We start from the raw sequence: 16483 nt of genomic DNA, 5'->3' as shown, positions 1-16483 counted from the left end.
AGGGTTTTTTTGGGGAACTTGCTACTCATTTCTGAATCTTTGGACATTTTGATGTCGGAGGGTGACACTGTCGGTATTATTCTGAGTCCCCAGCAGGACACGATGTCTGATGTTGGGTTTTTGGTTTAATTAAGAAGATAGGTTGTTAAATACATTTATTTCCCTCCTTTTTTTGTTTTCTTATTCTCACACTGCGCCAGATAGGAAGATGATTCTAAACTTTATACATTTTTCTTGCAGATTTTTCTCTATTAATAGGTAACCTCGGAGTCAGTTCTTGAGTCACTCTAAGGGATGGAAAGGAGTTTTGCTTTCTACAGTGGGGTTCTTCCTCAGTGATTATACAGAGTAGAATCTGACTGAGTTTAGGCTTGATATAATCAGTTAAGAAATTAAAGGAAAGCAAAATATCTGCAGTCTTGATCTCTGGGAACATAGGCTGTTCTTAAACCCTGTCCACCTACTTTTCATTTGTGAAGTGTGTTGCCTTATATCTTCTATTAACAAAACATTCTGTTTAATATATTGACATTTTCTTTGTTCAAATGTCAACCTTTTTTAAATATGAGGCTTATTATCTGTATTTTCAAGCCTACTCTCTTCATAATATTTTGTCATGGTAGAAAATAGCTCATATGAGTAACAACACTATAATTTTCTCCTTCATTGTAGTGTCACTAGTACTCCCACAGCAGCTATAATAGAAAAAGATTTTTTCATTATAGAGGCTTCGAATGTGTAACTGCTTTGCATCCAGCACTCATTGACTTCATTGGGAGTTTTGCTTATGGAGTGATTACAGAATCAGACCCCAAACTATCTTGCCAGCTGAAATTTCTAATGATGAAGTAAAAATGCAGGACATGGGGATTTTGTATAAGTACCAGTGTAGATCAGTAAAGCAGAGAATATAGCATTCATGTACATGCTGGGGATAGAGTGCGTTCCTAGCATACGTAGTGAAATTGAGGCTTGCTGTCTGATCACACTAACGACTGTCTGCTTGTAACTCTATATTATTACATCTTTTAAGAGTCTTTAACCACAAGGCACCGGCATACCTCTACCTAGGAAAGGGAAGAAATCATTTGTTGTTAAGGCACTGAACAAAGGCTCTTGGAATTGGGCTCTGTTCCTGACTCCGCCAGGGTTTTGTTAGCTACATTCTTCTGGAGTAGTGCTGCTGTCTTGTTCCGTCATGAATGCAAGAATGGTTGCTAGCAGAGCCAGGGCCTGAATTATTATTATTATTATCAGACCCAGGGCCTTGACTCAGCCGTGCGGCAGTTTGGGAAATGGATTGGTGTGTTAAGTAATCCAGCCCCATGGAGGAGAATACCTGGATCACAGTAGCCAGGCCCAAGTCCCAGAAGGAGCTAACTCTCTCAGCAAATCTGGTGTTAGAAACAACATTTCTAATCAGTCTCCCTGATGTTGCTGGGTGAGTGACCGGTTCAGTAGGACTCCATGGCAAGAGGCCAGTGTAACAGCTGCAGCGAAAGGGGAATGCCAGTGTTCGCGAGAGTTCTTTTAAATGCTCACTCTTCTAACCAGCATCACTCACCTGGGTTGATTGGAACTAGGTGATCCTCACCCAAGTCCTGATCCCTTGCAGGGATTGGCACGTTTTGGGGACTCTGCTTGCTAGCTACTAATATAGAAAGTAAGATACAGCTTCGTGTCATCAGAGCCTTTGTGCATGAAGAGGAGAAGATGAGGCGGAAAAGGTGACGTCTCCTGGAGAAGATGGACACTCTCCCATCAGTGTTCTCTTGCTCTTTCTGGCGATAACAGATATTTGGTCAATTAAAATGTTCTTCCTTTGAGAGATTTGCCTGGAGAAAACATACACTTAAGGGACAGGTGCATTTCAGGTGATAGATTATGAAATGCAAATTAGAAGTGAGTTAACATGATAAACATGTTTTGTGTTTGTGTAGTTGCTCTGCCATAAAAATGTGCATATCTTTTACCTTGAGTCTCTAAAATGTTGACTATTCCTTGTGGCAAAAGATAAATACAGTGGGGGTTTCAGAAACCTGAATTACTCACAATCGCACTTACCTTACAATTCAACAATGGATTAAAATATTGTACATCAAATGAAATATTCAGAGAATTTAAAATATTAGAGCTTTGGAAGGGAGGTTTTGCCTGTAGGGTCTAATTAGATATCTGGACTGGTTAATGCTGATAGGTTTTTGAGTTTCTTTTTTGGCTCACAATGTTCTTTGTTTTGCATTATAGAAATCTTTCATAACAAACTATTGTACAGAATCATTTCTTCCTCATAATAGGCATTATTTGCAAAATGTACCGTATACGCTGAAATGTAAGTCCGTTTGTAAGCTAACCCCCAAAACTTATAGAAAAATGGAAAAAAGTCACTGACCCATTTATAAGCTGACTCCAGAGAACAGACTTCCAGGGCCAGCTCATCAGCATCCACGCAGGCTGAGGGATGTGCAGGCTGCAGGCACGGAGCCTCTCTGTTCCCATTGGCTGCCGTTTGCTGTTCCCAGCCAATGGGAGCTGAGAGGCTCCATGCCTGTAGCCTGCACGTCCCTCAGCCCATGCTGCTTCCCACGGCTCCCATTGGCTACTGGGTCCCTGCCCACTGGTGGTAATATTTTAATAAGCATGATAGAAAAGATTGTCATTCACTGGATTGGAAGTCTGAAATCCTTCCTTTTGCTTTGCCCTTCTTGACTTTCTCTGTCATGGACTATAGTAGCAAAAAGGTTTCCAACAGCTGTAGTAGGTGTTTTTATATTGAATATTTTCTTTGTGAACAGATGATAAATCTAGAATCATTTAGGGTTTTTTAATCTTCTTTGAGTGCTTGCTTTTGTCCATTCCACTTAGGTGTGCACATGCCACATGCACGAGTTCCAGAAGCTTGTTACCCTTAGCAGTACCTGTTGGGCCAGCTGGGAAGCCCCCTGGAGTAGCGCCGGCATATCAGCCATATATACCTCTGCTGGCCCTCCACCCCCTCAGTTCCTTCTTACCGCCCGTGATGGTTGCTGGTACGCTTGGCTTGTAGTTTGCAAGCGCACCCTTAGCATCCTTTTATATTGTGTAAATAGTTTCAAATAGTTGAGTGTTGATTAAGTTACTGTGTGGATTAGAGTAGTTTGTAGGTAGTTTTCACCCTGTCCTCCCCAGCATTGCGGGGGGTATGCTGGGACCCCAGGGCTTCAAACCCTTTATGTAGTGCCTGAAGCCGATGCCCTGTGGAGACCCTCACAAGGAGCGCTTAAAGTGCCTTTGTCAAGGTTATCTAACTGACTCCAGCAGAATCTGCAATTCCTTCAAACCAAGGACTAAATGAGAGACTCCAGACTCAAGTTACTTCTGATGGCGTCGGCGCTTCAACCCATGGCACCAGAACTGGCGCCATCTGTGAGAAGCGCCCCGAGGTCAGTACGGGGCATAGGAGCCACGTCAAGGCACTCCGTGGCATTGGATCGACAGTCAGCACCCAGGCACCCGTCCCAGTCCCCAGCACCAGGAGATGCTCTTGTTCGGCCTCAGATCAGGTCCTAAAATGGACCAGTAACAGACATTGCATATACCTAAATCTGCCCTATATCCGCCCCTGTGAGTAACTATGAAGATAACTTTGCAAAAGCCTGTTTTTTGCATTCAAATCATCTGAGTAGCTTCTGGTCCAAGCTTCAATCCAAGTTTGTCACTATCGGTGGCATCCTCACAATATATTGGTCTTGCTCTTTTAAGCATTGGTTCTGCATTTATTGTTCATTATGACTAATGCGGTAAAACTGGTGAGCAAGTAATTTCTTGAATTGCTAATAAAATATGGTATCATTTGATTATTAGGATGTATTTGAACCAGGCCCTCCTAATTCCATTACGAAAGAGGCAGACTGAGAAGAGTGGAATCTGTTCTCTGGTTATAGCAAGATTGCAAAGAGAAAGTAAAATGAGCCAATTGCCCTTGATGTATCTATCACCAACTTCAGTTTTTCTGTGTGGAATCCTGCAACCTGAGTGATCATCTGTCTCCAGTTCTGATTAGATAATCTTAGACACTGCACTCACCGTTGCTGTAAGGTCTGCAGAAGAGTTGTCTTTCCTGGGTTGCAACTAGCATGATGAGATTTGCTTCCTGGTTTCATTCTCATTCTGGCTGGGAGATTAGGGTGATATTTCCCAGAATATCACTGCAGGCTTCACTTGACAGTGCAGCCAGTGTTCCAAAGGCCACCGTTGTTTGTAGCGTCAGGGTAATAAAACAATGATGTCTGGAGACATTCAGTATTGGTTCAATCAGGCCACAATTTCATTATTAGATGTCTGGGACCACTCAGCAGATATGTACAGTGCAGGTAGCCTTCCCTGGTCTTCTCCCATAATTATCCAGGGAGGGGGAAAAGTGTCTTTTACAATCCTCCCCCCACCTTCCACCTAGGCCCCCGCCAGCAGATTTATTGTTAGGACCTTACAGTCCTCCAAGGGAGAGGGGGCTTCAACCAAACTCCCCCTCCCTTTCCATCTAGATCCCCCCAGCAACTTGATCACAGGAAGGGGACTATAATGATATGGGGCTGGTACCAATCACAGGAGTCCCAACTATCCCCAGCTCTCTGTTATGGGTCACTTCTACATTAAGTCCTTTCCCCAAGACATTTATCGATTACTAGACGCCTTCTTTTACGGAGTGCCTGCACTGAACATCTGCTATACACTTGAGTAATGAGTTGGCCTACCCCCCGAATCTACTCCTACCCCTCTATGTAAACTACCTAAATGAGGACATAGCTCCCAGTGCTGGGAGCCCATTTACACTGCGGGTGTTTTTTCACACCCCTGAGCATGAAAGTTGTGGCACAGTAAAGCGGCAGTGTAGACATAGCCCTAGTATCCCTAGCCTTTCGTTGGGGACTTTTCTCCTTCTCTTTTTTCTTCTTGTTTCCTCGTGTCTGCTAATCCTTCTTTTAACTGCTTTGTCTGTGCCATGCCCCGTTCTGCCCTCTCTTCAGCCTCCATATCCCTTACTTGACGCCTTTTTAGATGGTTTTAGTAGTGTGCACTGTGGCAGGTGTTACCAGCACCAGCCAACTGGCCTTCCTACCCTCTGCTGACTCAACCATTTCAGAGTCAATACTTTTATTCCTGCCAGAGGTCCCTTGTGCTGCTACTCCTGTTGCTACTAACAGAACTTTTTCCTCTTTGGGGAGCAGTGATTCGTTTATAAGATGAAGGTGTCCTAGCTTGGCGATGCGCGCTTTCATCCTTTCCCTTACTCTGGGGCTTCCAAAATAAACAGCAGCATTTGGAAGAGATTGACAGTGTGCTCAGCGCTCCTGAACAGTGTATTGTGAATCCATTTTGAGTGGTACTTGTACTATGCCAGGTCTCTTCACTGAGAGCTGGCTCTCTTCAGCAGGAATTAAATGTAATTTGAAGATAATGAGGCTGACTACACATTTCATAGCCAGACTGAGAAGTGCACTGGATCCTTCTGTTTATAAAAGCTCATGAGGAAGCTACACTGTCTTATTGGTCCTCTTCATGCTGTGGGGTATTCCAGTGCCACAAAGAACGCTGACATTCAGTGTGAGGTGGGCACAAAGGTTTTACCTTTGAAAATGTTTTATCTATCTATCTAATCTATCTATCTAATCTATCAGCAAAATCCCTTTAGAGTTTGTGCATAATTTCTGTCTCTAAAAGAGAGTTCTGCCTGTGTCAGAACTTTAAACATTCTTGCAATATCATATCCTCCCCAGGATTGCATTAGCCATGCCGTTCTCACATCCGCAGTGCCGGCTCCTGGCCTCCTTAGAGAATTTGAAGGGAAAAGAGAGAATAACAGACATTTACATTTTGGATTGATCAAAATCTAAATTCTTACTGCTGGAAACTACAAGTTAAATAGATGAAAGAGTTGTTAACTGTTGTTGTTGTTATAATGATGGTCTTATGCTTGAGCAAATCCATTACGTTCACGAAACACCTGCACCTCCTAGAATTTCCCCTTTGCACAATGTCACCTGTCAGTGACAGCGGAGCTGATTAGCTGTATAATTTGCAATTGACTACATCTGTCAAGAAGACAGTCCTATAATCCAGCTTTTCTTTTTGTAATGAAGCTGAGGATGGGGTTAAGCAGTATGAGTTTTCACTGTTATTCAGGTCATGAAAGATAACTGGTACTAATGTGATCTAAGCTGGAAAACTCACGGCTTGACCTAGATGATTAAAGTTAGTTTGTTGGTTTTTTTTATCATCCAGCAAAAGTAGAGCCTGAATCGGCTCTACAGAAGCCAAAAGGTCTAGCAACCTAACCGCCTAACTAAATCATTTCTGCTTGTGGGAAGAAAGTGTGTTCACATTATAACAGGCTTCCCTCTGCTTCCATTTTTGTATGTAGGGATTAGGAGATCATTTCAGTTGAATAGGGTGAAGTTTGTGCCATATGTAAAGGTGGTGTCTTAGTGTCAAATGTTGTGTAAAATGGAGGAAAATGAACTTCTGTTTGATAGTGCTTGGCTCCTTCCAAAGAGTTCTTATCCTATGTGATCTCAGTGGGAGCCTCAGAAGTTTTATAGGCCATGAAAGAGTCAGTTGGTGGTTCTTCTTTCACATGTTTTGAAGTGAAGGTTTAAATGAAAGCCGGATCTCCTTCAGGGCTTTCTCTGATCAGAGTAAACGTGCACAGACACATACTTCTCTCCGAAGAGAACTCCATGTCCTGTTCAAATTGGGATCCTGGCCATGTCAGCTACAAACATACTGAGACAGAGCCTTTATCAAACATACATAATTGGGTTCTCAAAGCAAATCCCTGTTTATGCTGGTCAAGGAGATTGTTCGAATCCTGCTCGTGATGCCGTTTGTTACTGACATTGTAGCTACCCACTCTGTGATCCCAATAATAGAGCCTTATGCCTTCACTAGTCATAATGGGGGCCTGGCATTCCTGTGTGTCCAGAAGAGAATAGTTCCCTGCAGTTTATTTGATGCTGTGTGGCATTTGTAGTGCCTACGTTTTCTAAACCAGCTGACTCTCTAGTGGTAGTGATCAGTGACATTTTGACTCTATCCTTTACAATCGGGGAGAGGAGTGGTTTTACTTGTATGCAATGTTGTTGCAAGAGGATGTCATGCTGGGCAAAGATACCAATTCCTTGCCAGATGCGACTAGTAGGTTTTCCCACTTTCCAGACTCCTTTTGACATTGGAGCTTGCTTACCAGTTCTGCTCAGTCCCCTCACGCCTCTTCCTGTGCTTAGGTCTGAGCGCTGAGAGGAACACCCTGTTTTTTTTCTCAAACAGGTGGAAAGGATCAAACCAATGTAGATACCATTTAACCTACCCAATATTAGCCATCAGCATAAGTCTTGCTTCAAGCCTGGTTTAGACATAGTTACGGAGAGACATTGGTACCAGCACACTCTTCCTGTCCAGATCTAATAGCTGAGCAGGAGGCAGGGTGACAGTCGCTCAAGTACACAGGCCCTTGAAAGGTGGCCTTTTGCACATTAACAGCCAGTGTGGTGTGGACATGGAGGTGAGGCCATTCCTGGCCTGAGGAGTAAATATACAAATATATTCTGCAAAAACATTTCTTTCTAGTTCATATTGAAATGAAACCCATTAAGGGGTATTTTACGTCAGCGTAGCCTGGGGACAGCAACAGCATGGGATCTGTCCTTTTTTTGTAGTTCACACTTTCTTTCTCTAGATACTGCAATGTTTGGGGTCTCTTAAATACTTCTGAGAATGATTCAACTGAAGATAATTCTGCTGATAAAATGAAACAATTAATCATTATCCAGAACTTTGCTTCAGTGTCCCCTAAGAAATCCATTCCCACCTCCTCCAGTAATGCTGCACTTGCTGCTACTTTGCTTATTGTGTTAATATTGAGACCTAACACAGCCACCAATAGTTCAAGTTCCTACAGTGAAGGATTTGGGGGAATTGAAACCCAAACGAACTCTTAAATGGGGAGCTCTGTCTTTTAGGCAATCTGCTGCCTACTGTCAACTCTAAACTCTTCCCAGATGAAAAGCTCTGAATATATTTTATATGAGTATGAAAAGAATTGAGCATTAATTTTACAGCAACATAATTTTATTCTTTGTTACTGCCATTTTTGAAACTTAATAAATGTATTTACTCACTATGAAGAGAATTTGTAGATTTAAGTGTGGAGGAAATTTGTGCCCTTATGGCAGATGCGCAGCAGACGTCAGCATTAACATAACTCATTAAAATAAGATAAAAGTAGAGCTTCAAAACAATCTCTGTCTTTTGCCAACAAGCCTGTGAAAAAGGGAAATTTCATTCAATTCAGGATATGAAAGTCTAATCTTTGTGAACCGTGGAGAGAACGCAAAGCAGAAATTACAGACTTGTTTGTGCAGGTTAACTCTGTGGTCTATTCAAAACTAGAGAACTTTTTCTATGTCAGTTTCTTGAGGTATTAAATTAGAAGGTACCTTTTGGAAGAATGAAAGACTCCCAGTCAATTGTAGCAAAATGTGCAGAAAGCAAATGGGTTTTATCTTGACTGTACACAATTTTAGTACGTTATCACCTAAGTAATATGATTAAAGCTATCTCTGTCCCTTCTCATGTATGAACTGAGAGAAGAACTGTCGCTTACCCAGCTTTCTATCAGACTTGTTTTACGTTTTTTTTTAAGGGAAATAGATAAAATGCAAACTTAGTTCTCCAGGCAAAGCTGTTTCAGTGTTTCCCATGCTCTGAACTTTACAGGAGGAGCCAATCACTTTTTGTGAAGAAACGTTTGTGTCTCATCGTTCTACCGCCATGAGGCAGTTTCTTCAGAATGCTATTCAGCTCCAGCTCTTTAAGCAGGTATTGGTTTAATTGCTTCCGTATGGTGGTAGCTTATTTCACCAAAGAATGTGTTTTTTTACAAGCACCATTCCTATCGTCTTTGATCTACACCAATCACATACTCATAAAAATTAGTTCCTTAATTTAATAATTAAGATCTATGAAACTTCTTCAACAGTAACTTAATTTTTATTTTCTGGCCTGAATTAAACCCAAGGTATAACGGTTTCAATAGCTATAATGTAAGTTCACCTCCCATTGAAGTCCATAGCAAAATTCCATTGACGCCAGTGGGAGCTGATGTCTCTGAAGGCTTCCATGTACAAACTACAGTGTTACCGTGCCATTTTAGGAAAGCCAAAAACCATATCATTGACTGCTTGTTGAAATAAAGAATTGTCATGCTGTCTGGCAAAGTGATAGTTCTTTCTCCAGTCTACCTACTTAAAGGCTGTCCCCTGCAAAGTCTTTGGAACTTTGTCCTTCTGGAGAAAGTACAATATCATCTTTTGAAGTGCAATAGAATTGAATACTCTCTGTTCACACATTTTTCTTATACTTCCCGTTTCAAAGTTTATTGATGGACGCCTTGATCGTCTCAACTCTGGAGAGGGCTTCAGTGATGTTTTTGAAGAAGAGATAAATATGGGAGAATATGCTGGTAAGAAATATCTGCTCATTCTACTGATTTAGGATGGTGTCCTTTATGTTATGCTTTGTGATCCAGTAGGTCAGAGAAATCTCTCACCTGAGTAATTGTACCAGATTCAGTCCCTGTGGATTGAAGTGTGTTGTTGCCTGCTGTCCTTTTTTCTCTGGAGATCTCAGTCCCAACTTGGTTACATAAAATATCTTTCATTCACTATTCAGCCTTGCAAACCTTTGCCTTACCCTGCGCAGTACTATCTGGTTAGATGGCTAACACAAGACTACAACAGGTCTTGCACATGAGAATTGAGGAACGTTGGATTCAACCATTGACACCTTCTCTTTTCTTTTCATGAACATTAAAAAAAATCATTAACTTGCTCAGATATATTTGAGAGAATCTGGGAAAAATAATTCCACTTCCCACCTTGCTTTCTTCCACTTGCTTGTTTATTTTTGGTTATTCTGTTCCCAGAAGGGGGAAAAGGGTAGATGATATATATTTTACTACCACTAGACACAGTTGAATGCCAGCATTTCTCATTTGTCTCCTGTTATCAATAAAAAAAAATTCTCTCTATTACCAGGGAGTGACAGACTGTACCATCAATGGCTCTCCACAGTAAGGGTAAGAATGCGGTTTTCCAATCATTATTGTTCTTACTGGACCATTTGGTTCTTGCACCATAATTAAACTCCACCAGCATGAGCAAAAGCAGCTTTTATCCCACAATATTTGGTTTAGACCAGATAAAATTAAGCTCACTAAAAGATAAATGTGCTCTTAATGGGTAGTGAAGAACAGAAGGAAAAACATAGGGGGAAAAAAACTTGAATAGGGAAACTGAGTTTATTTTTTCTCACATTTTTCAATCCTGATTTTAGCATCTTGGAGGCCATATGAAAGGCATGTAGAAATATGCTGTTGCCTATTCCAAACAGAATTCATTTTTCCCTTTTTAATATTATTGTGGAAACCTAAGCCACAGTGAATAGCTGTTTACAAAACTGAACAATGTGAAGTACTGAATAGGGGACAGTAAGTTGTTTGTAATCTAATATACCCTGCAAACACATTTATCTGCTTAGACTAATGCTCTATTTAATTGATATACATTAAATAGACTGTATAAATATTTATAAATAATATTTTGCTTTGTGAAAAATAAATGATTATTTCAGGTCTGTAATTGGGATCTGACTGTAAAGAGTCCCTTCCACCATAAATGATGCATTAAAAGTACATGTGCCGGAAAAATAATTGTATAGAGAGAGCTCAACTTTTTAAATATAGTATCCCATTTTTCTCTAGTCTTGGTCATGAGTAGAATTCTCTAGTGCACAAACAGCTAGGGAGAAAATGATCTTGATCTTTGAGCATTTAATACATTTAAAATATCAATATTACTTTAAAGATTGTCAATCATGTTTACATACATGCAGGATGCAAAATGTTAAAAGGAGACGAGAATATTGGTGTAAAATCCAAGTGGTAATGTTCAGTCGTTTACGTTATTTTTGCTAAGCTAACGTAAGAGCTGTGAAATAAGATAAATATTATTACAATAGTTTGCAGCAAAATTTGGCATACTTCTGAAGACTAATTCTGTGTTAGGTTAAATTGCGATGGAATTATATTCTGTTTCATGAATTTTACCCATCTGCTCTTCACGTAAGATTTATTTATCCAATAATTTACTATACAGCAAGAGTCAATGGTATACAGAAGTTAAATAAAACTAATAACCTTTTAGATTATTCTGTATGACTTATCATTGCCATATACGCCTTTTAGTGTGTCCTCTACATGCAGTTCTGCTTCTCTGGAATTGTAGTTGGATTTCATGTTGTCTCAACTCTTGTAACTCAGTGCAAAGTGCACTGCAGTGAGTAGGGTTTTTTCAGGGAACATGTAATCTTACCAGGAACTAAATTTCTGTACTTCGCAAGAGCTGCCAGCATACTTTAGTATTAAACATGTTTGTAACTTTCATACAATACGCAGGATGCCTTTGAGGGTGATAAGAATGGTGATGGATACTGTTTAGCGAGAGGACCTCTGAAGAATTCTAAATATGGCAAAGGGAATTCTTTTAATTATGAGAATCTGAAAACTTTACATTGCAAAGATCTGTTCCAAAACACGATTTCAAATAGATCAGAATTTCATTGGAAAAAGTAGTATCTAATCCTTGGTGAGAGTGAGGAATTCAATAAAAATAAATTACCACTCAGGCAAACTGCTCTGATATCAAACACAATTGATACTTTATTTCCTGTTAAATAATAGCTCTGGACTGATATTTGCTTTAAACGGCCTCAGTGAAAATGTTTCCATTGTTACTGTAATTACAGAAAGGAAGTGGAGCCATTATAAATACAGTAAAAACCAAAGCTAACCCGGCTATGAAGACAGTTTATAAGTTTGTAAGTATTGAGTAGAGTCTTATGACACAGATAACTGAATCTACTTATGATGCTGTTTTAAATGAATCTGTAGATTTAAGTCTTTTTCTGTACACTAAGAAAATTATTTGAGGACGATAAATGCATAGTAACAATAAAGTGCTGGAGACTAGATCACCAAGTGTATATCAGGCAATGGTTTTAATTTCTATTTTTCTGGGGAAATATTTTCTCTTTAACTGAAATACCAGTATGAAACATTTTATACTAGTTAAATTATAAAAGAAAATTAGATTGGCTAGTGATTTATCTTCAAAGCGCAGTAGTTGCTTTCCTCTTTATTAAACAGCACTACTTCCATGGAACAGTCCCTATATACCTCTCCTATCTCGTCATTGCACTGTTGGGAATCCATAGGTACCCCATGGCATCAGTGAGCAGCTACATGGAAATGAGGGAATCCTCTCATTTGGCCAATTGTTCCAGTTTTTATAAATGTCTATTATTTTTCCTCAAAGAGTTCTCATACCTGCTTCTTTTGAGCCAAGCTTCTTAGGTTGTTTTGTAAATGAAAATCTTTCAGTGCTTGGTTAACAAACAGCTAATAACAGTTATTGCAATATGGTTTATAACTAATAATTTTACTACAGAGGGCTAATATTGTGGAAGCATGTAAGGATCTCTTCAGTAGTGAATTCTATTAAATCCAACAAAAAGCAGTAAGGTAGCTATTCAAACTATCCCTTAACACCTGCCTCTAGCCTGGCAAAGGTCCTGAGGTTTAGGTCCTGCCCTAGTAAAATATAACTGGTATTCAGAGCAGCACAGTGACGATGCTTACAGCTGTGCTATTACTAATAATTGTCACCATGCAGCATAGATAAATAATTAGAGAGAGGAAAAATCATGGAGGAGGAACTGAGGGGGTGGGAGAAGCGGGAACAAAAATTCCTGCCATCATATCTGAGAAAACAAAATCTTTGCCGTATCATTAAAGGTTTTTTTTAACCTCTTAGGTTTGTATTTGTTTTTATAGCCATTATGTTTTCAGCTTGATGATCCAATTTTTCCTTCCCATTTTCAATAATCAGAGAAGGTGAGTCTTGATGGACTTAAATCGAGCAGTCACTGCTGGAACTAGAAAGGGATTTTTAACTTAAATTAATTTTTCATGCAGGCAAAAGATCATGCAAAAATGGGAATAAAAGAGGTGAAAAACCGCTTGAAGCAAAAGGTACTTGAAGTTCTTATTCAAAATGTATAAGCGCTGTGTATGAAATACTTAGCCACAAAAAGCATTATGTGATCAATAGAAAGCTGTTTGATACAGTGTTGTTAGCACACTTCAAAATGCATTACCAGCTGTCCTGGATTTTTCACACTGTTATAAATATTCACAGTCAAAAAACTATCTTCGAATACATTCAGGCTCTGACTTAAACCCACGAAAGCCAGAAAATTGAGTGTTCCATTTATGGTGGTACCTCGACTGCCCATCGTGCCACGACAATGGTTGGGGGGGGCGTTGCATAAACTGGCTGATCATGCCTACAATGAACTTTGCTTCAAATGGCAAATTGCCATTATATTCTTCTGGTGACCTCTCAGGGGAAATAACCCACCGTCTCTGAGGGGACACATGGTTAGCACATATCATCAATGTGAAGTTTAGGCACAGTGCTGTAGAGCTAGAATTGAAGTTGTAATTTTTAAATCTGAATTTTTTTCAGTTTTATGTTTCCCAGCGCCTTGGCCTTCTGATGACATTTTATTGTGTCTGAATTTCATCTTTTTTGTGTTTAAAGAGGAACATTCAGGGAATGCTAAATTGTGTCTGAGCAGTGTGGTATCCAATATTAATTGCTGCTTTTGAGGCCATCGGGTGGTCATATTGATACATACTATAGGATGAATGGATGATTCTGCCTTTAGCTGTCTTCTAGTTATTCTATTTAGTTTATAGATCAGAGCCATTACAGTCTGTTGGGAATACAAGATAGCCAATTTAGTAACTGCGAAGCTCTCACTCAGAATGTTTTTTCTGATTTACCGCACCTTTCACAACTGCTGATTTTTAAATCAATATTTCAGTAATTTTATTTGTTATTCTCAAAATACACAAAGCAACAACGTTAAGGCTGTGTTAGTTAGACAGCCAGACAGACAGATACCAAAAACTTCCTTCTCTGCCTATACTTATCAGTACAGATGGAGTTTTACCACCAACCAATAAACTCATGAAATAAAGCCTATATAGTGCAACAACTGGTAAACTGTTAACTACAGTGTTGGGTGCATGAGTGGAGATTTGGTTCTGGCAGGTGATTTAAAATAACCTTATATTTACTTGTTACTTGGGGTAATTGATAGTATAATTTGATCACAGTGCAAACAGCACTAAGTAAAATCACTGAATTTTTTGTACCCGTTTTTTTATTGATTATATCGTGCCCTGTGACATTTATATACAAGAGGATCAGGCGCTTTCTAATATATGGAATATCCATTACTCATGCAATTTTTAATTTAACTCTATTGTTGCTCCCTCCCTACTACTCCAGATATTTTGGTTCATTTAAAAAAAAACACACAGATAATACTCAAAATTGAGTGGATCAAAATTATCCTCAAAAACACTGACATTCAACTTGCCTCCATTCAACTGGTGAGATTCCCTATGGACTAAAAATGCATTTTTCGTACTACTTAGCATTTCTGCAAATAAGATGACATGGTTCATCTTATTTAAAAGAATCATCATAAAAGATTTGTGTGAATACTCAAGACTTTCTACCACTCTTCCTTTCGAATCACTCGCTTTCCACTACCCCTTCTTTCAAGCACAACAGCCAGAGGTAATGTTAGTACGAGGTGCTAGTGTGTTTTAGGTGACACAAATGGTGAAACCTATTTTACTCTAACCATCATCCTTTTTTTTAATGGAAATGTGTCTGCACTGCTCTACTGTTGATAGGTCCATTAGTGCACCCTTATCAATTTTCACTTGCTTTTACCAGTTTTTGGAGAGTTTCTTCTTTTCCATGTGCTTGCTAATGACAGAGTTATTTTTAACTGAAGTTCTGGCATCATTCAATACATACATTTTGCTGATCCTGGGTGTGATTCTACCATTTTCGGGAATACTTTAAAATTATTCTTAATCAGACGTCACTGCCTCCTGTAAGTTAAAATATTATTTTCCAGGACTAGCATGAAAAGCGTGCAGGCTGCTGGTTAGGAAAAGTCAAATCTAAACAGTCCTTTTTCAGTTTTCACTGCCAAATAGGAGCAGTTTCTATACAATGATAGGATTTAAAATGCAGTGGAGCTAGAGGTCTGCTTCCTACAACTCTGCATAGCAATGATGACCTCTTAAATATAATCAAGAGCCCATGTTGCCCTTGGTCTGCTCCAGCTTTGGGTTTGAATTGCAAATGGGGAATGTGGGATTGACCTATTGAGAGGTCATTGCGATGTGTGTAAGGTTGTTCTTTAATATGATTGTGGAGATTGAATGGGGCTCTATTCCCGTCCCTTGTTCATTTGTGGTACAGTATTTCAAAGCAACAGAAATAGTTTTCAGAGGACCCTTATGACTGATAGCAAATAATTGTTAAGATACAGTGTGGTAGCTTTATTTTATACCTGCTACACACTTTTTTAAAATATAGCAGCTTTTTTTCATTTCCCAAATGGAGCAAGATGGTCAAGTCACTCTTGTTACTTGGCCTGCTTTGAAGCCTAACTGCATAGAATTAGGAAGAAGGAGGAATGTGGATGATACCATCCTCAACTCTCAGTAAGAAGAACATAATTTACTAGAGTATCTCAACATAGGCAAGACTGGACAATCCACAGCTTTAAATAAATGATCAGGCATTTCACAATCATCACTTATTCAACGTTATTTTATTTACTCGATCTGGCTGTGCTCACTAGCTAAAGATCTGTTATCCTGCCTATTGCAAATGCGACTTTTCAGGTTATAGAAAATAACTTAGTCCCTCTGGACAATGCCCTTATGGTCTATTGTATGTATTTATAATACATAGATTTTCTAGGCTATTAAATAAACAAATCATTAGAATAATAGGAAGGCATTCTGCTAGTTAAATATGCAGTTATTCAATCTAATGGATATATTTTACATCTCTTCCTCAGCCGAACATATAGTCTTAGCAAAATGTTATGTATTGAGCTACACTCTGTCATCTATAGATAAATGTCTATCAGGGATGGTCTAGACAGTATTTGGTCCTGCCATGAGGGCAGAGGACTGGACTCGATGACCTCTCGAGGACCCTTCCAGTCCTAGTATTCTATAATTCTATAGATCTGGCAGTGGGATAGCGAATTCATACTTCAATTTAGCAAAAGACATACGCAGATATTTATTAAATGGATGCCTTTCATCAGACATCACTGGAGTGTTTTTCCTCTGTGTTTTATTTCGTGTGGTATTTTAATTGCCTCTTCTTTCCATAAGCAACATCATGCGGTAATTTCTTTCTGATAGGGGTGTGTGTGTGTTATTTCAATCTTACGTGGATGATTTCTTGTTTTGAATACCATGCATAGGTATGGCTTGCTG

General features: G+C 39.3%; 1 protein-coding gene across 7 annotated transcripts in view; it reads left to right on the top strand.

The window, feature by feature from the left end:
- The window catches only part of DENND1A (DENN domain containing 1A), a 361801-nt gene that overhangs the window by 290206 nt on the left and 55112 nt on the right, over nucleotides 1–16483 (top strand). For all 7 annotated transcript variants that reach the window (XM_075905650.1, XM_075905649.1, XM_075905651.1 and 4 more), the window contains exons 14-18: nucleotides 8755–8856; nucleotides 9412–9499; nucleotides 10074–10114; nucleotides 11842–11913; nucleotides 13070–13126. In XM_075905650.1, the coding sequence (XP_075761765.1) occupies nucleotides 8755–8856; nucleotides 9412–9499; nucleotides 10074–10114; nucleotides 11842–11913; nucleotides 13070–13126 (360 nt within the window). The remainder of the gene's footprint in view (nucleotides 1–8754; nucleotides 8857–9411; nucleotides 9500–10073; nucleotides 10115–11841; nucleotides 11914–13069; nucleotides 13127–16483) is intronic.

Source organism: Pelodiscus sinensis, chromosome 22, assembly GCF_049634645.1.
Source record: "Pelodiscus sinensis isolate JC-2024 chromosome 22, ASM4963464v1, whole genome shotgun sequence".
Taxonomy (NCBI): Eukaryota; Metazoa; Chordata; order Testudines; family Trionychidae; genus Pelodiscus; species Pelodiscus sinensis.
Note: the sequence above shows the minus strand (reverse complement) of the source record. Positions and strands in the feature narration are given on the sequence as shown.